A 27,028-nucleotide genomic window follows, 5' to 3' on the forward strand; every position below is an offset into this window, starting at 1 on the left:
CATCTGTGGATCATTCAGGTAAGAACACAGTATTATGAATCAAGGTTTTTTTGAACAGGGTCATTTTTCATAAATTCAACTATTATTGTCTCTCTTGGACTATATGTAAACATTTTATGTCAAATGTCTTATTTAGGTCAGTACTAAATAAACAACATGCATTTTGTGTGATTCCTCTTATTTTGGTAAAATAATTAACATGTTGCAGATTCTGAAAGGGGGATGTAAACTTTTGACCAGGAGGTGCAAAAAAATCAACTGTATAGATTTTGCACATGGTGGATTTTCAAGGCATATTTCAAACACCCATGTATATGGCTGAAAGTGTGTTGCCTAAACAAAAAAAAATACCAGCAACAATCAACAAATTTTGAGCCCAAACAGGTAATTTTAAGCAGAGAATGAACTCCAGACAACATCAAAACAGTGTAAATAAAACAATAAAACCATGCAAACATATAAATTATTCATGCCCTGGTCCTGTACTCCATGTGAAGCCAGTACAACAGACATCAAATTTAGTTTACCACAACAGTGTCCACTGCTTGCTCATACTGTAAACAGCTTCATGGATTATAACAGGAGAAATCACTTCCTGTTTGGTTGATTAGGAGGGCAAATCAAAAAGCTTGTTGACAAGAGTAGTCTTAAGATGGTCTGTACCAAATTTGGTGAAGGTCTGATGAATGCAGTAATTAAAAAATGTGCATTCTCAAGATTCAAAATGGCAGAAAATCTAGTTGTCTGGTAGTCAAAATCACTTTGATGGTGCAAGAATTTGAGGGAACAACTTGCAAACTGGGATTGAGACAGTAAGTATGCTGACATTATTACAAAATATCATACTGTGACAGCAAGCACAGGCGAGATTCTTTTAGGGGATTTGCCATGTCGAACATAAGAGCAGAGTATTTAACACATCAAATTCAAAGTTTGAGTTAGACATGTAGTTTAAGAAAGGACTTTGTAAGGACTTATTAGGTCACAGATGATTAATTTAGGGACGCCTGTGTGTGCTGTTGTGTGTGTGTTTTCGTAGAGTAGTCTCTCTAATCCCCTTGAGTTGAAAATGGCAGCATCTGACCCATTAACCGTAGTCAACCTAATTTTCGTTTTTCTCAGGCAATAGTGTGAGTGTCCTTCTTTCTGTCCAGAGGGACCACAATAACACAGACCAAAAGGAGTGGAAAAGGCCAATGAAACAGTTTTTGCATATGGTCCTTTGGGCTTGACTGAGATTAGAGAAATTAGAATATTCCTAATGTCGGCCAGTAACCCCATAGTGCCTTTAGGGAAATCAATACGGTTACAAAACAGACCAGGGTCTTAAATTAGGTCTCCCTTGGCAGTGGTGGGAATTCTGCTTTGATGGGTGGCTTTATGGTTAGTGCACAGCCTTATGGACCTGGTTTCAAAACACCAAGACTTATTTGTTCAGGTAACTTCATGTTTGTGTTCTGGCTTTTTTTTTTTAGAGAAAGGCTATAGGGAGAAAAGAGGACAAACAGTTCTAACTAACAATTAAGAAGCAATAAAAACATCTCTCCCTTGTCAATTTGTATAATTAGTGCTATCATCCACTGTGATTTTCATGTCTAGTGTGTTTCTCAACACATTGTTCATCGGCATGATGGATGTAGGATAGATGTGGCATGATGGATGTATCTTGCCTACTCATTTCCCTCATGTCACAGGGTTAACAGCTTTTCTAGATGTTTCTCTAGATAACATGTGCTTCCTGCTGTGGAGATAATACATGCAAAGTATCTTAGTTCAACAGCATTCGGTCCTGTCTTATCCTCACATATATTTCCTCTGACTCATCCAGTTTCTTTAGTTCAACCTTAGATTGCCTAACAATGTTTGGACAGTAAAGTTATATGCAAACCACCTAAATTATATGTAATTAAATTGTCTTTCAAAGTATATAAAACATACCATATCTTAAGAAGCACTGTACTTAGCAGTGTGAAATTATAAATTAGTTTAAATATATGTGCAAGTAGATAAGTCTAAATACAACATCAGAATACAAATCAATATTCTTTATTCCACATACATGTATTTTTTCTTTTACTTTGAACTGTTTACAGTCTAAATGATTCAACAACAAAATGAGAAACTACCACAACAAAGTCAGAAATTTCTTACTAGGGAAGGAAAGAAAAAGAAAATGAATAATTAAAAAAATTAATAATGGTAGCTTGACTCAAAATGGAGACATTTTGTATTTTGTACCAGATGCGGGGTTAGAGTCACAGAAATGGACAAGAGCACAACTAAAAATGGTGTATGTTAATTAATGTGTATACTTGCAGCAAAATCATAGGGGGAAAAAATCATGAATTTAAACCGTTTAAAAATCACCTTCACCTTGTATTATTGAGTTTGAACTTAAAGGCCTTTGTTAATAAATAATCTCTCTTCTTTTTTTCCAGATTATAAACAAATATAATATTCTTCATATCAGGAGAATAACTTGGGGTAGACAAACGGCACACATGTTCCCCGGAGTAACATTTCACACCCGCTAAAGCCCTTTGTCCTCCATCCTCAAACAGTTTGAGTAGCGAGACGATGGCTTGGTCACACAGTATTTCCTTCGAATCAAGGGAAGTGTAAATTTTGGCGGTCATTGCATTTAGTGAACAATGCAACAAAAGAAAGTGTTTATACATGTTAACATACACATACATAACTGAGCATTACGTACATATATGCAGGATAATGAGGGAGAGAACAGATTCCCGATCATCTGTTGGTCGCAGTGAGAAAGCCTGTGCGAGCCTCGGCAAATAAGAGTAATACTTGAATTTTACAAATCGGTTCTGTACACAATTTGTGTTGGAGTGTTGGTGAACATCCCCTCTTACCAAGAGGGTTTCATATAAATCGAAAATGGTTCATTATTGACACATATTATTCCCCTTGTGCATCCAGTGAGGTCCAAGCTTAACCAAAACCTGGATCGAATCTTAGGGACTGTTGAGTTTCCTGGCATTGATCTGAAGGAGTCCTGTTCCAGGTACCATTTGTGAAACAAAGATCAGCGTAAATTCCCACTGGTATTACTTTCAATGTCTTTTAAATCATTTTCATGTTAAAGCGACGTGGCCCAGCACCCTGGTCCGCCTCCTCAGCGGAGGTCCCGTTGGACTTTGAGCGTGGCACGTACTCAATATCAATGTTGTTTTTATGTTTGCCTTTTCCTCGACTCCATACAAACAGGAGCAGGAAGCAGAAGAGAACCACTCCTAGGAATGTGAAACAGCCCATGGCTGTAGAAACTAAGATAGTCTTTAGGTCCAGGCCAAAGGTCACATTCGGGAGGTTGGTACCATTGGCAGTGGCATTGCTTGTATCCGTGTAATGCTGGGTCCTGTTGGCATACAGCGAGCCCAGACTTTTCACTGCCAGTGATACCATAAGAGTGTCATTGCCTGCCGTGTTAGAGGCCACGCACATATACACGCCGTCATCCTGAACCTCAGCCGCCTTGATATCCAACGAGCCGTTGTTGTGGACCGTCACCCTGCCGTGACTCCTGTTGGTCAGGTGTCTCCGGCGCGGAGTGACCCAGGAAATAGTGGGCCGGGGGGTCCCCTCTGCGCTGCAGTGTAAACGGGCCGACTGTCCTTCCTCCACGGACACCATCTGAGTCCGATTTTCTCGGATCTTCGGCTTGGTGCAGGTCACGTAGTAGGATAGCAGGGTCTCTTTGAACTCCTTGAAGGAGCGTCCGTGGATTGCTTCCGGATTGCTGCACTCTGGCTGCTTGTCACCGAAAGATATAGAATTGCGCCTTTGCAGCAACCACATGAGCCGGCAGTCGCACACCAGAGGATTGTCATTGATCAACAGCACCTCCAGGGCCTCAGGAGCATGGAATACACCCCTCTCCAGGGTATCGAGACGGTTGTGGGAGACATTTAGCGTACGGAGCCAGCGGATGCCCTGAAAAGCATAGGGTTCGATAGACACCAGTTGAGATCCAGCCAACCTCAGCTCTCGCAGTCGCACCAGGTCATGAAGCAAGCCACCCTCCACGGTCCGAATACGACTGTGGGAGAGGTTAAGGTGTGTGAGGTAAGGCAGATGGCGAAGAGCCTGGTAAGGGAAAGCGGATAAGTTGGTGTTGGTGATAGAAAGCGTGGTGAGGTTGAGGCCATGCAGCGAATGAACAGGGACCACGTCCAGCGATGGCCAGTTGTCGATCTCTAGGTGACGGAGGTGGAACAGCTTCTTGAAGGAGTAGGGGTGTAGACTGCTGATACTGAGGTAGCGCATATGTAGGCTCACCAGGTTGTGCAGGTGGGACAGGGCATCTGTGGGCACCACCGTCAAGTTACAGCGCTCCAGCGTCAGGCTCTCCAGTGATAATAATCCACTGAAGGCCCGGTGGGAGATGTAAACCAGCTCATTGTCTCCAACATCTAATGACCTGAGGTTACGCAGGTCCTGGAACATATAGTCCACCAGAATGACAACTTTGTTGTCACTGATATCCAGGTTTGTCAGGTTGGATAGGCCGGAGAAGACGCCTAGAGAGAGGAGCTTGATGCGGTTGCTCTTTAAGCTCAGAGTGTGGAGGCTGTAGAGCGCATTGAAGGCTCCGGGCTCAACGTAGGCAATGATGTTCCCACTCAGATCCAGTTCTTCTATGTGTGGATAGACAGAAAAGTCATCAGGGTTGACGGCCGGAATGCGATTCTTGCTGAGATCAAGGATTCGTGTCTCGGTTGGGACTCCATCGGGGATGGTGTTGTAGCGCTTGCGGTGGCAGATGACAGATCGGCTCTGGGCGGAGCACTCGCAGCGGGCGGGGCAGGCCAGAGTGGAGCCCACGAACACGGCCACCAAGGCCAGCCCCAGCAAAGGCTGCCAGCAAGACACGGCTGTGTGCAGCATGACTCGACTCAAACAGTCCACCATACCGTCATGGCTCTGAAAGAAAGAGAAAAATGAAAAGTTAGTACTTAATCGCATTTACCACTACTGGTTAGTGTCTTGAAAAAATATATGCACAACATGGATTCACCTAAAACAGCAGGAGACACCACTCAATTGACTTGATATGAATTTGTTTGTATTGCACATAAAAACTAGCTGAACGGTGTAGCCATGCACATACAAATGAACACTGCCTCAGTTCTCGCTTGTGGGTTTGTATGTGCATGGATTGATTCTTTATTGTTTGCACATGAATTCACAGCCCTATGGGTATCCTGCTGTTTTTCTTTCTCAGTCATTTCAGTACTTTTGAAGATTTGGACTTTCTAGCCATTGCATTTCTGTGTGGATTTGCAAGCTGCTTTTTAAACTGCAATCTTTTTCCACAAAATATATGCTTGTTAATAGAAGTATACAGTATTTAAAAGAGTTGTTCAAAGTAATTTTATAAATACATATTCATTAAATGCTAATTTAATTATAAACATTCATAGAGTATTACTTAGAGAACAAAGACCTTAAATTACACAATTAACTTAATAACGTGGTCTTATTTTCAAAGTGGACGGCAAGATGGAAAGATTTTGTTCATTAAGTCTACAAAAAAAACATTTGCTTATCAAATTTAGCTTTGAACATGTAAAAATTTTCTTAATCTCCCTAAACCTTTCAAAGAATATACATCTACATTAATCATTTGTACGGCACAAACACATATACAGACACAAGACAAACCAGGATTATAGTGATTTCCAAATGGCGCCCTGGCGCATCATAAATAGAAATAGTTGGAGGGCACAATCCACTGGTGCAGACATTACAGATGCAATTATGTAGATTATTACAAAGGCAGAAAAGATGAGTAAATGAGGCCTCAGAGATTAATAAAACACATTTACTGCTTTTTTAGACATTCACCTTAATACGACCTCCGTGCAAGACTCAAAACAAATCATAGTTGCATCATATCAATTTTGTCCTGACATCAACACTCATTCAAATTCAGAACGCGTTTATGTATGAGTCCACCTTTAAAAGATAAGCTGACTGCATGTAAGACTAAACACAATAGCCAAATGACAATAGAACGTGCAACCTCTTGTTTGTGAAACACCTTCACCCTTTTCTTTTAAATTTGAAAAACAACTTTTCTTCTTGACTGACGTCTTTAGTTTTAACCCCTTCTTAATGTCATACCAACCACCTGATGGACAAACCAAGCCCCGCCTTTTTATGTTTCTTGTTTAAATATGTCAAATTAGCAAGATGTGATGCAAACAACATTTCCGGTTGACTTCAGAAGCCCTGACAGGGTGATTACTCTTCTTTCTTGTTTAGAGATTTTTTTTTTTTGGCTCCGCATACTCAGCATCATGTGAAAAATCTCACTGCAGTCAAATCACAGTGGTGTCTGTCTGTGTGCATCAGCGAAAACAAGCACTCACACATGATGCATGTGGAGACACTTTCATAAACGTCCTGCAGTGTGACTAAGTGTGCATATGTTTGTTTGATTGTTTATGTAAATATACAGTTCCAGAGACACATTTGAAATTGAGATGGCTGTTTGTAAGTTGATGCATTAGTGCTGCAGTCATAGTAACTTCTGCACTTGCAATGCATCTGATCTGAACTTACTATAAATTGTGCAAGTCAATGTTTGACCTCTAGAGGGCAGGTTTGCATAATATGGATATTGAGTAAATCATAAGCAATAACAGATTCAATCAAAGGAGTGCCATTTATTATAAGCATGTTCATTTGTAAATTTAGACAATATTTAAATGAACTATAATGCAATTTGAGCATTTTATGAGAGCTAGATTAAAAATGAACACTTTTTCTGACTATTTGTAACCTGTGCACTGTAAATTCTACAGAGGAAATTACCACACAATAGATGAAGACAATATATCATCTAAATAAAGTAACATTGCAAGATAAAACAGTGAAGAGTACAAATGAATGCGTGTCAGGAATGCATAATGAACGAGTTTAATGACGTAAACATAATTTTTTGATTGTTCCTACGCATTGGCAAAGATAAAACATTGTGATGTTCAAGTAGAAAATGTAAAAATGAGTATCTGCTAAGCTCAACGATGAGTAGTGTGTTAGTGTGTGGGTGTGTATTGGTGAAGAAGACAGATTGTGAAACAGGTTGTGAAAAGTGCACATACACAGCAGCTCATCTGGTGTGTCACGGGCTGCACTAAATTTAAGAGAGTAGAAGAGGTGAAGAAACCCCGCAGGCACAAAACACAGCCTGGTCGAGTTTTAAAACATGTATATACACTCTCATTATACGACGTGAAATGCCACGCATCCGCAGAGAGCAAATCACATTTGTAGCAAATATATGGTCTCCTTTTGCACGTAACAGATTAATTGGGTGTGGGTGGTGGTGACGGAAGACGCATACATGGGTCTAAATATCGCCAGTATTTTCCCTCTAGCCAGAGAATGACCAGTGAAACAGAATAGAAAAAAAAACATGACACAACTGTGCCTTGTTCAGACAGAGTGTGTGTTTTGCCTGACTAAAATATATGCTAATCATCACAAAAAATATATTCGGTGTCCTGTTTATTTCTGGCTTTATTAGCGTTGCCAATTATGCCCTGAAACTAAACAGAATAGGAATAAATGAGACTTAGTATGATAAGACAAGAACACAGTCTCCCTCATAGTAGATCTATGTTTAGATTCCCACAATGAGCAATTTAAGCATTAAGCTTGTGTTGACATGGGTCTCCAAGAGAGCAGGTGCTCACAGCGAAGAAACGCAAACATGACATCACCGTGTTTGTATCAAGAGTCTTATTAGATGACAAAATTAGTCTTTCTTTCGGTAACATGCACATACACACAGATACTGACAGGCCTAGAGTATCCATCCTTTTCTTTAACACATAAGTAAGCCTACGAGTAAGACTTTAGGTTCATTATCCGCTATAGGGAAATAACGAGAAGAATAACAATGTGTGCTCATAATTAAGATAATACATTAAAATAATATGGTAAGACACAAAAAATTGCAATATCAAGTAGCAAAACAAGCTGTTTTGTATAGCTAAAAATAGCTGGACGCGAATGAGAGAACGATAAATGTATTTGCGTCCACACAGTGAATGATAACTGTCTGTTTTTGTTGCATTTACACAACTTTAACCAGTAGATGTCCTTAGCATGCACGTTTCGAGTGCTTCTAAACAGTGAATCAAGCATAAACTATCGGATCTCTAACGTAGTCAATGAAGTGGAATAAAAACAATACAGACTCTTTTCAACTGCAGCTCCAAAGGAGGCATGACAATATTGTCAAAACTAGCACTTAATTCTTGAGGTAATTTTATGCTTTATGTTACTCTGTTTGCTTCACCACAACGTCGCCTACCATTTCAAATCCACAAGCCCTTTAAATCTAAATGAAGTCAGTGTTTTATCATTCATCAGCTGTAAAAAAAAAAATTGTTCTGAAAGTAATCCAAACGATATTGTTGCCCTGTATTATCGGTATAGTAGTGGTATGAACTGTCTTAAATTTGAAACGATTTTTAGAACATCATCTTTATAGTTATCGTTATTGTTCTTGGTGTGAATGGGCTTTTACGGAATGAAAAAGGTAGATCCAAACATGTATTTACCATAGACTGTAAAAAATATGGACTTAATGTTCGTGATGTCACCCGTAGGTTTCTGAAGAGCGTTTTTGAAGCTCATAGTGGGTGGGAGTCGGCCGTCGCCATCTTGGAATCGTGTCATTGCGCGTCACTCCCGGATAATCGAAAATGGACAATAAGGTGGGAAGTGGGTGGAGCTGGTTGCTGAAACCATGCCCACTTAGCGCGACAGTGGTGACAGCAGCGGCAATGCACCTGTCACTCAAGTGGCCGCGCCCTTAATTATGCAGAACTTTAAGGTTTAATATAACTTAAACGAATGAGTTATAAAAAAAATTCACCCCCTCACAGTTGACATGAAGGGCAAAACTAGCTATATAAACCAAAGCCACTTTTTGTACCAGGCTGTAAACATATTTTTTTCTGCTGTAAAGGTGGGCATTTTAACATGGGGTGTCAATGGAATTGACTCCCTTTTGCAGCCAGTCTCTAGCGGCCAGTCGATGAATTACAGTCTAAGTCACTTCCGTGTTGCTTTCAATAGAGAAAGCGGGAGGTTGCCGCTTGGTATTTACACATCCAAAGACACTTCAGTACTTCATATTTAATGAACACTTTGTACCTAGGTTAACCTTTCACTGATCTTATTGGTTATTTTCCCCAAGCTGAATTTAGTTTCTTCTTTGGTAGCAATTCAATACCATATTGATCGTCACTATCTTGGGGAGTTATATATGGAACCAATTGGTCTTTTGTCAAATCCAACACATTTGTTTATGACTCATCCCTCATGATATTAACACATTTACAAATCTCAAGTGATTTGGATAGGCTAATTACAGCATTCCACACAATGCTTTGGATCTCATTTCGTAATGCTATAAATATAATGCTATATTTAAATAAATAAGTAGGATTGGATGTGAATTTATTCATTGGGTATAGATCGGATTGTGAAATGTTCTCAGTATCTCTGTTGAGAAAAACAAAACAAAGCTGGTCTTAGCTACAGCTGTCTCCAAGCCTGTCTAAAGCTGGGCTCACACTACAGAATCTGAGAAAAATCTTGAGGACCTTGACCAGTTTCGACGTTTGATGCAGATTATTTGGTAATGTGAGCCATTCACAGATTGAATTTTGCAGCTCCTGATCTGCTCGCACACAAATTGGGGCCGCAACAATCATATCAAGCATGTTTGATACTTAGGATTTTAAATCGGGATGATGATGGCTAAGATTACATCAGTACTTTTACAATAACCAATGCCCGACCGCAAAAAAAGCTGCTGTAAGGGTCCATTGGATAGTGGAGGTGGAGGAAACTGCTTCTGGAAGTTTTACAATAACTTGACTGTCTGTATAATGTGTTGAAAATTGGCGGGACTGAAAGTAAGCCATGCCACAGAACCGAACTAAGCATATTTTGCTGATTATTGTTGCTGAAAATGGCCAATTATTGTCATATTTTGGGCTGCACTAATTGGTCAGACTGGGAAAAATCATCTGGAGTACTATAGACTGCCAAAAGTTATAACAAATCAAGGAGAACAAAAGGAACAAAAGGCGTTTGTAGTTGGCCAAACCAGGATTTCCAGGGAAAGTTTCTTGACAACATTCTTGTTTGTTCTTATTATTTCCAGTCAGGTAGGTGAAATATTAGGCTAATATTTTAATTAATACTGCTCGTATGTATCTTTTCCACCTATTAACTTTAGTCCTTCTCTATATGATTTAGCAGCTTCCACACATTTCCGTGGTTTAGACAGCATAAATTAACAGAACAATGTATTCAGTTGTACATTAACCGTGCAATCCATGTTGTTGTTTACATCTGAGTACCTCCAATATGGCTGTGCATCCGGGTAACTGACCAAATCGTGATGTAAGTGCAAACCCTCTATAGAGGAGAGGTTGAAAAATGAAATCAGCTGAAACTCATTATGACAACATTTTATGAAGACAAACATTTTTTTTTTTCATTTGGTAAAATGAATCACTCACAGTCACTCCATAACGTATAAAGACAGAAAAAATGACTAATTTTGATATCCTAGCTCTAAAGCATGAGTGCATAGTAAACTAAATGCGGTCTATGAAATATCTAACTTGACCATTTCATAAACGGCACGTTATCTTCAATAAGTCATGATTGTATTTTGCTTGCCATTTAATCTGCAAATTCATTTTATTTACTCTTCTATATGCTGACATGTGCGTGCATGCATGCCTGTTAAAGAGATAGGAAGAGAAAGATAGCATTTAAACACCTGGGACGTGTATTTTGTCCCAAACCTTGCTGTGATCGGCTTAAAGTGTGTGAATGGTCCTCCCCGGCTCTGTCAACCAGACTAGAACCGAGTCTAATACCCTTACATGGGCTCTCCAGCATTTTCCGGTCTTTTGCCCTGGCAGGTTTAGGCTTTAGATAACAAACTGGACTCCTGTGCAATCAAGCAACAAATGTCATTTTAAGCCAGGATGGGCTGTATCTCCACTCAGAGACTATCTTGGTCCTTCTGATGTGGACCACCTAATATGATGGCCACACCCTGCAAGGGCTCTAGCTGTGGATAGATTTTGTTTACTTCACAATTAAGAAAAGGCTGGATAGCTACACTATCTCACCAAATGGCCAGTGTGCACAAGGTAAAGGGATTATGGGATGGAAAATAGTGTAAACTCTGGAATAATTACAGAAAATTAAATATAATCATGTGGAAAGAATGAGGTTGCATGCATGGTCACTCCCATATTAGCATTTGAATGTAGACAACTCTCAGTTTGATCCTTTTCTTAGTATTCTTCAATACTTTTACACAGCGCTTTGCTAAGATTTCGATGAAGGAAACTGTAAGTTCTATGCCAGAGCATGAGATATTTTTCAGTTGTTTTTTTTCCACTCACATTAACGCATATACACACACCTGCCTAAACTGGGCAAGAGAAACAACCACCTCACACAAACAGATGTGTTAGAAGTATAGCCTAAAAATAGCAAGTGCTTTTTTTCCTTTTCACAATTTCACAATGTTTTTCAGATGACAGCATGTTACAACAAAGGCAGCAGGATTTCCATCCTGGTGAGTGTAGCTTGTTTGCTATGTGTTAACTGTTATAATACAAACACATATTGATTTCACAAATGATGTTTTATTGTTCCAGGTTCAAATATTCCAGTAAATATAACCAGCGTTGGCATGGACCTCTTCGTTTACCAGCTCTGTCCCAGCAGTAAGCTCAGTGTTCACATCACTATAATTGTTAACGTTATTAAATCATTGCTTTATTGTAATGAGTCTCATATCTTCTAACGATGCTACCCTGAAGGAAAGATGTAATTAACTCAGAGGTTAAAACAGAGGAAGGGTGAACATCTAGACCTTAATGTTTTAGTGTGATATCATCGCAGCCACTGGTAATGAGGAGTCAAAGAAGACTTCCTCAAAAGTTTCTTCCAGTTCATCTGTACGAAGTACTCCACAGATCTTTATCAAAATGTCGTCTTCTAGGCTGAGAACGGCTACAGCAGGTTTGCAGTATATGGATATTGTGATGTCACACTGTTAGCCACTTTAACAGTGTTGTTGGAGGTTCAATAATGTTAGCATTTGAGAAACTCTCCGGCAGGCTGTTAAACACCACATGCAGTGCTTCATGGAAGTGGACAGGAAACCCCAGTGGCCTTTTGACCAAAATAAATCCATTTCTCCTACTATTGATTCAGATTTACAAAGTGAGTTTCCACATATAATCCAATCACAAGCACCTCTGCACATAAATTGAAAATACCAATACCAGATTGACTAATGCAGAAATGACAAGTTCATTGATTCCTAAATACACAAAGATAAACACTGGATTACATTCCTAAGAATTTAATCCAGTGTGATTGACATGGCAAGCAGAATGTCCTTTAATCCAAGATATCCTCTGCAAAACAATCAATTTCACTGTAATTGTACTTTAGTAACAGCTGGATGCTTTGATAAGTGGTGAAATGCTTTTGTAAACACTAAATTAGTTTTTTTTTTATATCTGTATTACTAAGACTTAATACTAAGACCCTTTAAGCACAAAATACCTTTTTTTAAATAAATAAATACATAACTTATTTTTTTTCAAGTTAACGGAGCATTAGTATGGAAGCCCATTTCTGCAACTGAATTAAAAATAAAAGGTAATAGAGACTTTTTAATTTACGATTATGACTTTTTTTCTTGCAGTTGCGAGTTTACATCACAATTCTGTGTAAATTTGCAATTCTAAAAAAATAAGTCATATCTCGCAATTCTAAGTTATTTCTCAGAATTGTACGATATAAACTCGCAATTCTGAGAAATAAAGTTAGAAAATTTTAAAATTGTGTGATATTACTTTCTTCAGAATTGCAAGTATATATCTCGCAATTCGGACTTTATAAAACGTAACTGAGTTATTAAGTCAGAATTGTGAGATATAAAAAGTCAGAAAACAGGTAATTGTGACATTTTATTTAACAATTCTGACTTTTTTTCTTGCAATTGCAAGTTTACATCATTTTTTTCCTCAGAATTGTAAGACATAAACTCACAATTCTGAGAAATAAAGCCTCAATTCTGAGAAATAAAGTTAGAATTGCGAGATATCACTTTTTTTTCTCTCAGAATTGTGATATAAACTCGCAAATGTGTTATAAAGTCAGATTTGCGAGATATAAAGTTGCAATTCTAAGAAATAAACTCGCAATTCTGAGAAATAAAGTCAGAAAAAAGGTAATTACGGCTTTTTATCTCACAATTCTGACTTTTTTATTGCAATTCCAAGTTTACATCTTGCAATTCATAGAAATGAAGTTAGATTTTCGAGATATAATTTTTTTTCTCAGAATTGCGTGATATAAACTCGCAAATGTGAGTTATAAAGCCAGATTTGCGAGACATAAAGTTGCAATTCTGAGAAATAAAGCCACAATTCTGAGAAATAAAGTTAAAATTGCGAGATATCATTTTTTTCTCAGAATTGCAAGTTTATATCTCTCAATTCTAACATTATTACACGCAATTGCGAGTTAAGTCAGAATTGTGAGATATGGACATGCAATTCTGAGAAATGAAGTCGAAATTCTGAGAAATAAAATCAGAAACGCCAGATGTGACTTCGTTCTCAGAATTGCGAGCTTACATCTTGCAATTCTGACTTTATAACACGCAATTACAAGTTATAAAGTCAGACTTGAGAGATATAAACTCGCAATTCAGAATATAGCAGTTTTTCCCCCTTCAAAATTGGACTTTAGAACTCACAATTCTGAGAAGTCAGAAATGCTTTTTTCAGAAGAAAAAAAAAACTCCCAATTTTTTTTTTTAATGGATAGAGCTTCCATACATTACTGAGTAAAAGAAACTTCTTTCAAAAACACCAACCATAAAATTTAGAGCAGTACTGTAATTAATAATAATATTAATAATAATAATGAAAAGCATGTTAGTATAAGCACAATAAAAACTGAAGTATTTTATACAGAAATTTAAACTTGTTTACTAATTTCTAAATAGGACATGGGATGGTACATTGCATCATTTTTGATGACTCTGCTTCTCAGAAGCTGTCTCTGACCTGGAGCTTGATTTATTTACCCGTTTTGTGAGGTGAATTTCATGCTGGGTAACAAAAAGCCCCGAAGAGCAATTTACAGTTTTTCACCACCCTATGTGAGGGGCTCCAATTGCTGCGGCAGCACAATCGGCTGCCCCCGCTGAGGAAGTGATTTGGGATCAACATCTCTGACTGTGAGAATCAAAGGCAAAATCTGAAAACCCCACTAATTATGCAGCGGCCAACCATACACTTCAGACAGAGCTCATCAGGAGGAACGAGCCTGCGTTAATTAGTGATAAAGCAATAGACGAAGGGAGACTGTTCTCTTGTTCCTCTCACCGATAACCCTCTGTTAAAAGTGCAGCCAAGAACCAGAGTGAAACTCAACTGCTATTTCCTTGTGCTCATTCTCTCCTTAGTGTCCGGTTCAGTGAACCCTGCAAAAAGTGATTTTGTTTTCCACAGTAGATTTAAAAATTTAAATTGTTCAGATTTATATTCAGCAAAAAAACACTGACTGATGTCAATTTAAAACAGAAGATGCTATAAAAAGTTCTGGCTAGAAGGAGCTAGAAATCCTTAGCTAATAACTAATTCAGCCTTTATGTGGGTTTTAACATCTCATGCAGTGAGATTATTGAACTTACTTACATTTATGCCCACGGCAGATTTTTCTTTCTATAGGGAACTACACTTAAGCGTTGTTCCCTACAGCATAGCTCTTTTTGTATAAAGAGCCCTGCTGTGAGACTCGGAGGCAAAGTGAGGCTGGAACACATTTGTAGGTTTGTCTCTCTAGGAAGTCCTAAACAATGAGAATTAATGGCTTCTGGGTGCCGTTCGACCACCATTCAAAATGATAAAGTCATAAGCATATTTTCCTCACGGTTGCTCAAGTTAATATAATTCATCAAGTTAATGTGCTACATCAAATGCTGTTAAAAGAGGATAAACACACAGTAGCAGCTGAACTGGGGGAGGGAGGGAGGGCACGAGAGACAGAGAAATGCAGAGTGCGTGCAATACACAACTGACTTGAATTACCTTTTAAAGGTAATAGTCAACACTTGAACGCTTGGCACAGCTGGTCCACCAGCACAGGCGCTGCACAAGTCACCTTGCACTCTGTTCTTAAATGCATTGTGATAGTGCAATTTGGAGTGGAGGGCCTCTTATGAACATTGTGGCTTTCTCAGCGCTCCTTGAGAGACATATCTTCAAGATACAGAAAGTACAGAAAGGCACTTTCCACACATTCGGTACCATTTGGAGTTCCTAGGACTTCTACTGAAGTAGTAGAGGAACAAATCCCATGCTATTATATATTCTATACATAAATCTAACGATATATAAACATGAAAAGTAGCTTGTTTTAAAGACATCAAATGTCTTGATTCTCCTTAAAGGGGACATTGGATGCAAAATTCACTTTTAGATGATGTTTGCATGTAAATGTGTCTTAGCAGTGTATGGACCCAACCACCCTACAATGTTAAAAATCCGTTTTTAATCCCCCCAAAAAACTTGTACAGTCTTAATTATGAAGCCATTTTGATTTTCTGAGCAGTATGACATCATACTGATCAGGCCCCGTCCACGACCGCTGACAGACTGTCCCATATTAGCATATCCCCGCCCTCAGCCAGCTGTACGCTGTTTGCCATTTTCTTCTCGCTCAAGCAGCTGTAAACAATGAAGGTGTTTTGTAGTTGGATGTAAAACTGAACATAAGAGACTTAATTATCTTCTGACTTCACAACCATTGAGGATGCATCACGAATACACAAAAAAAAATGGAAGAGAGGGGCGGGGTGAGCAGTAGCTCATTATCATTCAAAGAGTCATGCACCAAAACAGCTCGCTGTGAACAGAGCTGTTTTTGACAAGGTAAAAAGGGTGTTGTTTTACACGATCACTGAGAAATTTTAACCACAGTATTTTAGAAATTTCACGAAGACCCTGAAGTATCGCACAAAGTTGTGCACCAACTATGTACAGTGGTGGCCCAAATTATTAGAACACTAGTATTTTCACCAGCTAAAAAATTCTCAAAGTGCCATTTTAGTCTTAAGTGCTGAGAATTCATGAAATTTACTCCTACTTTCAAACTTAAGTATACAAGCAAGTTATCAAAATTTCTTAAACCTAAGGAATAAGGCCAGTACAACCCTAAATTGAATAATGAATAATTGCCATAATGTATTCTCTTGAAAATTCTTTATTGTCAAATGTGTGTTGAATGTAAACTCCAATAAGGAATTTAACCATTCAATGTGAATTTATCTGAGAATATTCTTAAATAGCCTAAGGAAATCTATTCAGTGATTGTTGCATGTGTATTTAATCAGTCCAAAATCCTGTTTGTGGCACAGCAAAGTGTTGTGAATCCTCTCTAAGACTGACACTTAAGATTTAGTCCTACACTTCAATTAAATTACGACTAAGATGCTTGATAACTAACTTTTGAGCACAGCTTTGAGCCAAGAATTTTTTTACACTTAAGTCGATTCTTAGCAGTGTTCTTGAGAGTAATTCTTAGATGCTTGATAAATATGGGCCCTGGGGCCGTATGTATAAAACTTCTAAGAAATGCTCTTAAGAGTAGTGTTAAACTTTGACTTAAGTGTCAAAAAATTCTTAGTAAGAAGTAGGACTTTTATAAAGAATCTAAAAACAACTTTCAGTAAAGTTTGAGACTGATTCTTAAGTTCTGACTTAAGTGTTGTAAATTAAGGACTACAACGATTGAAACACAAAATGGCCGCCCTTGACCTCTGAATCAGCCAATAGTGAGCCTGCTCATGTGAGTCACAGCAGCACAACACCAATTATTTGATGGAACTACAATACAAACATTTAATTAAGACACTATTTAATATTTCAGTGTATTTAAACAAATGCTTTGCATTGTGGAAAATTATCACAAATTATTATTAATGCTTTGAAATCCATGTCTCCTCACTTACAGTTGGAGCAATGATGTGAACAGCTCCAAGAACTCAAAGAAAGCCCACAAACTTAAAAGTTTCTTGTTTTGCAGCATGGTTTGACGGTCAGTTGGAAAGTCAATAAACTGCCTTTAAGTTGTGGCCAAGAGAGAGAAAAAAGTGTTACTGATTTTGTAAGCATATTGCATATTTGCTTGGAGTCAATTGTTGTACTTTTATTTATTTTTTGATAATAATGCAGTAAAATGTGTCATATTTTTTGGCATTGCTGTCCTACAAAGAAATTATGAACACATGCAAAAACAAGAGAGGACCAACACAAAATTAATAACTGATTATGTTGTATTCAATGTCAATGTTGACAGTTTAGTGATTTTGTCACTAGATTTGTTGACGTCCTTTCCCCTTTTGAGACTTTGAGACTAAACCTTATTTAGATTACAACACTCTCCCACTGATATATTTATATTATATAGATCAGTGAACTCACCATTATGTCCTCATCCTCATCAGCTACATTGTGTGACTGTTTTAACTACTTTCAATTGAAAGCAGTTAGCAACATTGATCAGTGTTTTTTTCATATTTTGATGGTTTAAGTGAAATGTGAGGTCATTAAAACCCTCCACACATCACTTTTGGCCACTGATGTGTTTGGTGAGGTTAGTGTCACAATATTTAAGACCCTGCTTACTGTGTCATCACCAGTGCTTTGCTGCATTTTTACAATCTTTCAAATTTTCCAGTGAAAATAAACAAACAAACACATTATTGCAGCTAGAGCATTGATTTGTAGAGTGGATTAAGTTATTATGCTTATTACTTGGTCAATTACAAAAATAAATACATTAAAGAATGCTTGATGGTCACGATTGTATCATTTTATCAACTCCATATCATCATATAACTCCAATATGTCATATGTGTATTGTAAAGTGTGTGTTTCCTCCTTTTTGCTGCCATTGTGTTACTCCTAACTAGGTTAGGAGACCTCTCCAACACTCTTAAATAATTTAGGAGCTGAGACCTAGTCTTAACACTTAAGAACTTTTATGAATCACTCTTTATCTTAAGTCCAGAAATAAGAGTAAAATTACGTCACTCTTAGAATTTTGAAACACTTAAGACTAAAATTTGAATCTGAGAAGTTTTATACATACGGCCCCTGATCTCATCATCATCCAGTTTAACTGGAAAGAAATTAAGAAACAGAGCAAACTGAGACAACATCTCCAAGATGCTTCAAGTAACCTACCTGCAAAGCTACAGTACTGTTAAAAAGTTTTAGCCACTTGTGTGAAAATGCTGTAAAATGAGGATACCTTCTATTAACTAAATTAAATCAACATTTGGTGTAACCATCCTTTGTGTTTAAAGCAGCTTTTGCCCTAGGTGCACTTGCACATGGTTTTTCAAGTAGCTTTGCAGGTAGGACTCTTGAAGCGTTAGCAATACTACTAATACAAGTAGAAAATAAAACTGCTTCCAAGTTTGATGATCAACATTCTCTGAAGGTTAAGAATTAAGTTCTAGCCTCAAAGTGTAACTGTCATATAAACATTTAAAAATAAAGGTATAGGTGAGATGAAGACAAGAATAATTGTCGAAGAGTATAGCATCAGCGGTTATGCTAATATTTCCCGAAGGTAGCGTAAAAGCTGTTTGTAATTACAGACAGTAACAAAGCCAGCCAGCATATCCAATACTTCAGAAAATCTAAAAACGGAGAGGAAACAGATGCCTTCTGTTCTCAGCGTGAATACTTTGTGAGTGTCAGCAGGAAGCAACAGCAAGCGTGTGTACAGCCCGCGTGGTCTCAGAGAGGCTGGGGCCGTGTGGGAAGCTGAAGTGTGTGTTATGAGGTCAGTGTGCGCACACTCACTCGCAGAAGAGCTTTAGTCACGAATGTGGGCTAGACTATATTAGGAATACATCAGGGGTGTGTGATCACAACACTTGACTTTGCCCAACAGGAATGACAGCACAAGAAACTGGCAACCTCCCCACATCCCAGAACAAAATAGTACAGACCTGATTTGAATGCGGTTTGATTTCGGAAAGTTAGATTATGACAATAAAGCCTGTCATATAAAAAAAGCTCTTCATTCCTTTAGGATTTATGCACACATATCTTTCAGATGACATCTTGTAGAGTATGAAATTACACTTCCAAAGGAATGAACTGCAAAAATAATGAAACCAGAGGCATCAAGCATTAATGATGCTTCAAAACAACAGCTCTCAAGGTTGCCTCCTCAAAACAAAGCACTCTCTCTCCCCTCTCCCACATCCTTTACTCAAGACTAAAATGAGAAACAGCCAGTTAGAGATATCCAATCCCATCCAGAGCCATTATCATTGCTATAAGAAGTGCAAATATTCAGAGAAGCTCATAATCAAATGAAAGAAGCAGCGTACCAGCTTTTTCCGTATCTTCATCCTGCCCAAGCAGTGCCTTTGACAAGCTCTCACTAATCCCAGCTGGAATCCAGCTCAAACACAGAATGGTCCTCCATCTCCATCTGCTAAGACGTCTCCTCTTTTCTCTCCTCCAAGCTCCCTCCCTCTTTTCCTCTCTCCCACCCTCTTTCAACCCAGACAGAACACTCAACAAAAACATAACCTTTAACCTTTAGTCAATGCAATTACAGTTTAAAGGGATAGTTCAGCCAAAAATGAACATTCTGTCATTAATTACTCACCCTCATGTCGTTGACAGCCCTCAAACCACTAAGAGCTTTGTTGATCTTTGAAACACAAATTAAGGTGCTTTTGATGAAATCCAAGAGCTTTCTGACCCTGCATAGACAGCAACGCAACTATCACGTTCAGGGGGTTCGTACATATACTTTAAAATGAAATTCCAGGACTTTTCAAGCACTACTTTTTCGATTTTCAAGGACTTCAATCAGGAATCTCACTTATGTCTTCTATTTCAAATTCTAAAAAAGAGAAATAGATAAATAAAAATATACTAATAAAAAAAGTATTACTACTGAAGTATTACAAAGTATACTACATTTTTACTACAGTAAAACCACAGTTCATTTGTATTTGAGTATACTTCTTCGTTTCATTTTTATTAATAACTGCCTTGATGGTTTGATGTTTTCTATGGTTTAAGAAAAAATTCTGAAAAAAAGATTCATGAAATTACTTTAAAATCCAGATACTTGCACCAAAGTCCCAATTTGAATGAAATTATCCACACTATAAAGCTGAATAATGATTCACGAACCATTCAGCAAATAATTTGACTTAGATTGGAACTTTGCGTATTGCGAATAATTTGACTTCAAATCGTGTACTGCAAATCATTTGATTTGAATCATACAATTCACAAAATGATTCACAAACCCGTTCCAATATAAATCAAATGATTCGCGATGCACAATTTGAAGTCCAGATCTGAAACAAATGATTTGCGATATGCAATCTGATTGGAGTGCTTCGAAATCATTTTGCAGATCCTGAGTTTCAAAAAGCTCCTTTTCACCCATCACTACGTGCTTTTTTAAAATCATTACAAGTGATGTTGAAATTTGAAAATGAATGGTTTTTGAAATTTTAACTGTTTTTTGTTAATGAATCGCTTGAAATGAATGATCAAAGTCACAAGTTTGAATCAATCTGAGCGGTTCCAGCGTAAACAACTCAATTGATTTGGTTTATCTGTTCCTCTTTTTGCATCTTCAGCTATGTTTACACAACACTGTCAGTACTACTACTTGCTTAGCTCTTTCTGACATTAACTGAAATAAGTGAAAAAGGTATGTTTTTTGCGTAAAAAGATATGTGCTTATTGACAAAACTAGACACTTATTTCATAGATAGCCTAAATTGTCTTTCAATAATTCAAGCACTTTTCAAGTACCTCTTCAGGAATATTGTTATTTTTAAGGGTTTTTCTAGGCCCTTTCAAAAAACATTTTAAAAAAGTCAAATTTAAGCACTTTAAGTACCTTGTATGAACCCTGTATGCAGAAAACAAAAATAGCGGCTTTATTTATGACTTTGTCTTCAACATGCGTTTATACGCTCATAGTCAAAAAGCTCTCGGATTTCATCAAAAATATCTTAATTTGTGTTCTGAAGATGAAAGAAGATCTTATAGGTCTAGAACGACAGGTGGTGACTAACTAATGACAGAATTTCAATTTTTGGGTAAACTATTCCTTTAAATATATGAAAATCATGCACAAACACAAAAACATATGTATAATATCATATAATATATGTATTATTTTTAAACAAATTAATAAATATAAATTAAAAACTAAATCAATAAGAATGCATTTTCCCCCAACTTAAATACATTATTTACAGTTAAGGTCAAAAGTTTACATCCCTCTTTCAGCCGGGGGTGAAAACTTTTGAACCGAATGGAGACATTATTCTTATTTTGCCTAAATGTCATCTTTTTTTTTTATTTAGTACTGCCTGTCAGAGGCTACAAAAGATAGTTGCAACACAGTATTAACAATCAATGGGACAATTCAACTATTATTTTCTCTTGTGGACTATATGTATCTTTTATGTGAAATATCGTATTCAGGTTAGTACTAAATAAGCAATAACATGCATTTTGTATAATCCCTCTTATTTTGGCAAAATTTCGCACATTCTGAAAGCGGGATGTAAACATTTGACCTCATCTGTATCTAAACGATTTTTTAAAAAATTTGACATGTATTTATGGTTAGTAAAATTAAGAGTCAATGGCTTTCAGGACGTCAGTTTGAAGTGCATGTGTCTTGTTCATCTTTTTTATGCATGTTGCTGGCATTAGAGACACCCTTTCTGCATATCAATCACTTAAACAGAGATTAGCATTTCATTTGAGAGCCATTACCGTAAAAAAGTTAAGTTAAACGTATTCAATTATAGTCCATCACATCCATGAGACAGCTGCTTTTTAATGATCCATGAATAATAGATATTAATTGTATCAGTAAGTCTGGATACCTGTGCAGAGTAAATAATAAGCTTTTATGCATTAACATGAGGACACATGTCTGCCACTTCGGATAATGACTTTAAGACCAGACCCATAATCTAATGTTTTGATCTGTTATGGTGTGCTTTTTGTCAAAAGAAAGAGGCACAGGGATTTTGGTGCTGAGATGACAATGACAGACGTATCGTCCTGTTCTCTAATAACGTCTCATGTGATCCCTCTGCATAAATTTGAGGTTGATACATTACAGCACATAGACTGCTGTGTTTTTTCTAATTAGGGTTACTGAGATAACCAACTTGGATGAACTCTGGTGCCATTTCATAGGGCTGTCACAGCAGTTTGTTTTCATTCGTCATGTCTGTCTTCAGTCAGGATGAGGTCACAAATGTACTTTGGGAGTTGATATATTACAACCAGTAGCTTTAATACAGTGTGTGAAAGAAAACAGCTGCACCTGTCGCAAAAATCCAGTGCTGGTGTGGTAAGCACACAGGCTTTTTATCTGCCATCTGTTGGCACTTTATTGACAAGAAACTTGCCCGGATCTCAAAGTCGGCACAGTAGAGCTCAGAATCACCATGCTGAGTGTTCAGCGTAACTGTGATAAGCTGCAATATTAATGCTGTTTTCAGTATGGGAAAATATGGAAAATAATGTGGCTCAATGGCAGATATACAATATTACTGAGCTACTGCAAAATTCATAAATGCGTATAATCTCAAAACTTTCAAATGATGCACTGACTTTATTCCTACGTAAATTAATTTATTTAAATTTCTATTTATTTGAATTCCACTTCCTCACATTTAAATTCTGAATGCTGCTACCTCTTTTTACATGCATTTCAAATGCATTCATTCTCAAATCAATTCCGTATTGTGCACAACCCTGTTCAATACTGCAGGATTCAGCAGGATCATGTGTTCCTGTGCCATGAATCTGTTAAAAACTGAAGTGTCCTTACAATATGGCCATCATTCCCTTGTGTTTCTTAGTAAGTAGATTGAAAACAACCACTCTTTTTGAAAAGTCACTCAGTGATAAGACTGAATTAAGGTCTTCCTCGCCGACCCCCTGGTCTCCGAGGACTGTGAAAACCCTTAAGAGGGACAAAACATGCTAATTCTCTTTGCTACTTAATAAGCAACGAGTTAATGAACCCATCAGAGGCTGAATGCATGAGTTCCTTCAACACCTCTCCATATTTTATGTTTCTATCTTATTAGGTGGCAAAGAAGAGCCTTTCAAGGGACCTAGGTCCTATTTGCTGTCCAGGAGATTGATTAGGTATTGATTATACCACAGTTTAGAGACTAAAATGAAAACATATGTGAAAGGAAGATTATGGGCTGAATTTCCAGATTGCTGATCCTTGTCTTTGTAACTGTTCGATCAATATGGCAATATTCCCAAGTTAATGCACCATGACAACCAGTGTGGCTGTGATTATGACTGGAAATGGTATCTAAAGCAGTTCACATTCAGATCCAATGGACTATGAGAACAAAGCTGTATTATTTTGTGCCATGCATTAAAAAGAATCGGCTAAACAGAAATGCAAATTCTGTTATCGTTTACACACAATCACGTTGCCTCAAACCTGGATGACTTTCTTCTGTGAAAAAGCCAATGAAGATATTTTAAAGAAAGCTGACAACAGAACTGTTTCTGGACCCCAGAAAAAAAACAACGAGACATTTCTCAAAATATCTTTAAATATTTCACAGAAAGAAGGTCAGGTTTAGTTTCAGAAAGTCCATACATGTTTTGGAATGACATGAGGGTGACAAAAAATAAAATAAAATAAAATAAAATAATAAAAACACTGTGACATTTCTATAAATATATTTAAATATTCCATAGAAGAAAAAAACTCAGGTTTGGTTTCAGAAAGTCCATACATGTTTTGGAATGTCATGAGGTTGACAAAAATAAAATAAAATAAAATAATAAAAACACTGTGACATTTCTATAAATATCTTTAAATATTCCTCAGAAGAAAGAAAGTCAGGTTTGGTTTCAGAAAGTCCATACATGTTTTGGAATGACATGAGGGTAACAAAAAATAAATAAATAAATAAATAAATAAAATAAGATAAAACAAAAAATGAAATAATAAAAGAAAAGAAAAGAAAATAATATTTCTCAAAATATCTTTAAATATTCCACTAAAGAAAGAAAGTCAGGTTTGGTTTCAGAAAATCTATACATGTTTTGGAATGACATGAGGGTAATAATAATAAAAAAAATAAATAAAATAAAATAAAATAAAATAAAAGTAAGCCACTGAGACATTTTTTTTTTTACAAATATCTTTAAATATTCCACAGAAGAATTAATGTCAGGTTTGGTTTCAGAAAGTCCATACATGTTTTGAAATGACATGAGGGTGAAAAAATAATAAAATGAAATGAAATTAATGAAAAGAAAGGAATAAAAACACTGACACATTTCTCAAAATATCTTTAAATATTCCACAGAAGAAAGAAAGTCAGGTTTGGTTTCAGGAAGTTCATACGTGTTTTGGAAAGACATGACACAATTTTCTAAATATTTGTCTGTCTGTCTGTCTGTCTATCTATCTGTCAGTCAGTCAGTCAGTCAGGTTTGGTTTCAGAATGTCCATTCGTGTTTGGAATGACATGAGGGTGACAAAAAGTAAAGTAAAATAAATACGTATGGTGTAGTAAGGATGAGTGTGATATTTAATGGACTGCAGATTAATAATGAAAGGTCGCTTAGATAAAGAGAAAATCGTCTAGTAATATAGAAGAAAATTTAAACCCAGAACAGAGCAGTACTCATCTTGCAAGAGAGCATTTGATGCTCATAGAAGTTAATAAAGGGAGTTTTAAAATGTATTTATTTATTTATTTTTTGGGTGAGGGTGTGGATGAACTACCACATTATTATGATATTTATTGTAAAGGTATTCACCCATACATAGCAGACTTATTTAGCTAGCTTTCATCTCTCTCAACTCTAACAGGCAAGCTCTAGTCATACAAAAAATGACAACCTATTTCTTACAACAAAATATCAAGCTCATTCAGTTCATTTAAACTCACTTTGAACTTGCCTACACAATAAAATGTTAACACAGTGACTCTATATGTGCATAACATGATTTTGCGCCATTATAAACCACTGACATTTTCCTATCTTGAGATACTGTATGTTATCGCTCCATTGTGATAATCTGTATTCCCTATTGCTCTTTCATATGTCTCCGCACTGTTCTCACTCAGAAATGATCCTCAAATATATTTCTTTTCCTTTTTTTGGCCTAATTCTTATTCTCGCCTCTGGGTTCTTAAGCACTTTCACATCTGTGTATATTTTATGTGCGAAAATCCAATATGAAGCCAAACAACAGGAAGTATGAAAAGTACAGAGTGTATATGAGCGTTTAGAGTTACAGCAACAAGACAAGTCAGTCAAATATGAAGTGTACTTATCTGTTGTACGTCAAAAATCATAAATCAGTTTGAACCCAAGTCAGTGTCCTTGAATACTGCACATTGCTCAGCTACGCACCAGGGAAATCGTAATTCTCCAGCCCTCTCGAGAATGTTTTAACACCTCACGGTGGATAAACAGCGAACAAAGTTTCAACAGCCTTGAGCACTGTGGAGATGCCACTCTGCATCTGTCTATCAACTCTATATATCTGAAAGAAACATGTTTAACCCTCAGCTGGTGGTTAGCTTTGTTAAGACGGTCACATGCTGAGATTCAGACTCTCAAACAGTCAAACATATCGGTTCACATGTGAAGAGCCGAGGTGGGTGTTGGGTCTGCGGGTGAAAGATAAGGTGTGGAAAAATGGGCTTCCCTGCAAACAAGCCCGTTAACAAGCCTTCTATCTTAGTCATTACCCACAGCACATTAGTGATTTCTCTTTCCTTTTATGGCCATGCCTACTTTACTTATTGACTCCTGCACTGGCTTCATTAGATGGACCTGATAGGGTACGGTCTTCTCAAGAGTGAACTAAATGACAACTTCCAGCTCACAACAAGGAAAGCCATGGATTTTTAAATGAAATGGATCGCATTGACGGACAAGATGGATCAAGACAAAGCAGGAGAAACACAATGAGATAAGTGGGGGAGAGATTTGTGCCATCCACCTTCATCCGTTGTGTCCGCCACATATCTCTCGTCACAGAGCCATCGCTTGTAAACGCTGGCCAGATAAACCTCTCCATCACCCTTAAGCGCATTGTTTTACTGTCAATCCTCTTTATCCTCCTCCAAATCCCTCCCCAATTATTCCCATTTTTTATTCCTCCTGGAATCAGGCAGAAAAATGTCTCCTTCCACCCCTTATTTAGAAAAATGTCATAGCAAATACGAGCCCCTCCTTTCTGGCATATGCTAAAAATTCAGCAACTCAAAAAGCTTGTCTGCATGCTTGTAATGACAGTCGCTCATGTCACAGTCCATCAAAATAACCCCAAATGACACAGTGGAATAATATCTGCAGGTCTTCTTCCAAAAAAATATATTGTCAGAAAGTACTCCTGTCTGTATGAAACTCATAATTGCCCGGTTTGGGACCCTCACTGCTACAGGATATACAGCCATAAAGACCAATTCACAGAGGACAACGGTTGCCTTGGGGGCCCTTGTTTGTGGAAACTGTGTAGCTTTACCCTTGTTTTAACTCAAGAACAGTGTTTTACAGAGTCTAAGTAACATGTTTTGCTCATTTATTTGTCACTTAGGAGTCTTGCTCTCACTCGCTTTTGCCATTTAGGATCTAGCAAGCTCGAACCAACAATTTATTAGCCTATTCTGCCTTTAGTGCTAAGCTTGAAGCTGAAGGACTCTCTTCAGGTGTGATCAGGGCTGGTCACTTCCCAACTGAGACTCTCAAATTGCTTTATAAAAGGACCTTAGGGTTCAGTGGCCTAATTACGGTCCAGATGGCGGGAATGCACAGAGTTAGTGATAACCCACAGCCCA

The 27,028-nt window shown here is 37.3% G+C and overlaps 1 protein-coding gene across 1 annotated transcript in view; it reads right to left on the minus strand.

Annotated features, from left to right (window-relative positions):
* Positions 1 to 2,030: 2,030 nt before the first annotated feature.
* lingo2 (leucine rich repeat and Ig domain containing 2) overlaps positions 2,031 to 27,028 on the minus strand; it is a 310,446-nt gene continuing 285,448 nt past the window's right edge. Inside the window, exon 5 of the mRNA XM_073820548.1 lies at positions 2,031 to 4,944. Within this exon, the coding sequence (XP_073676649.1) occupies positions 3,085 to 4,932 (1,848 nt within the window). The 5' untranslated portion in view covers positions 4,933 to 4,944 and the 3' untranslated portion in view covers positions 2,031 to 3,084. The remainder of the gene's footprint in view (positions 4,945 to 27,028) is intronic.

This window comes from Garra rufa, chromosome 16, assembly GCF_049309525.1.
Source record: "Garra rufa chromosome 16, GarRuf1.0, whole genome shotgun sequence".
NCBI lineage: Eukaryota > Metazoa > Chordata > Actinopteri > Cypriniformes > Cyprinidae > Garra > Garra rufa.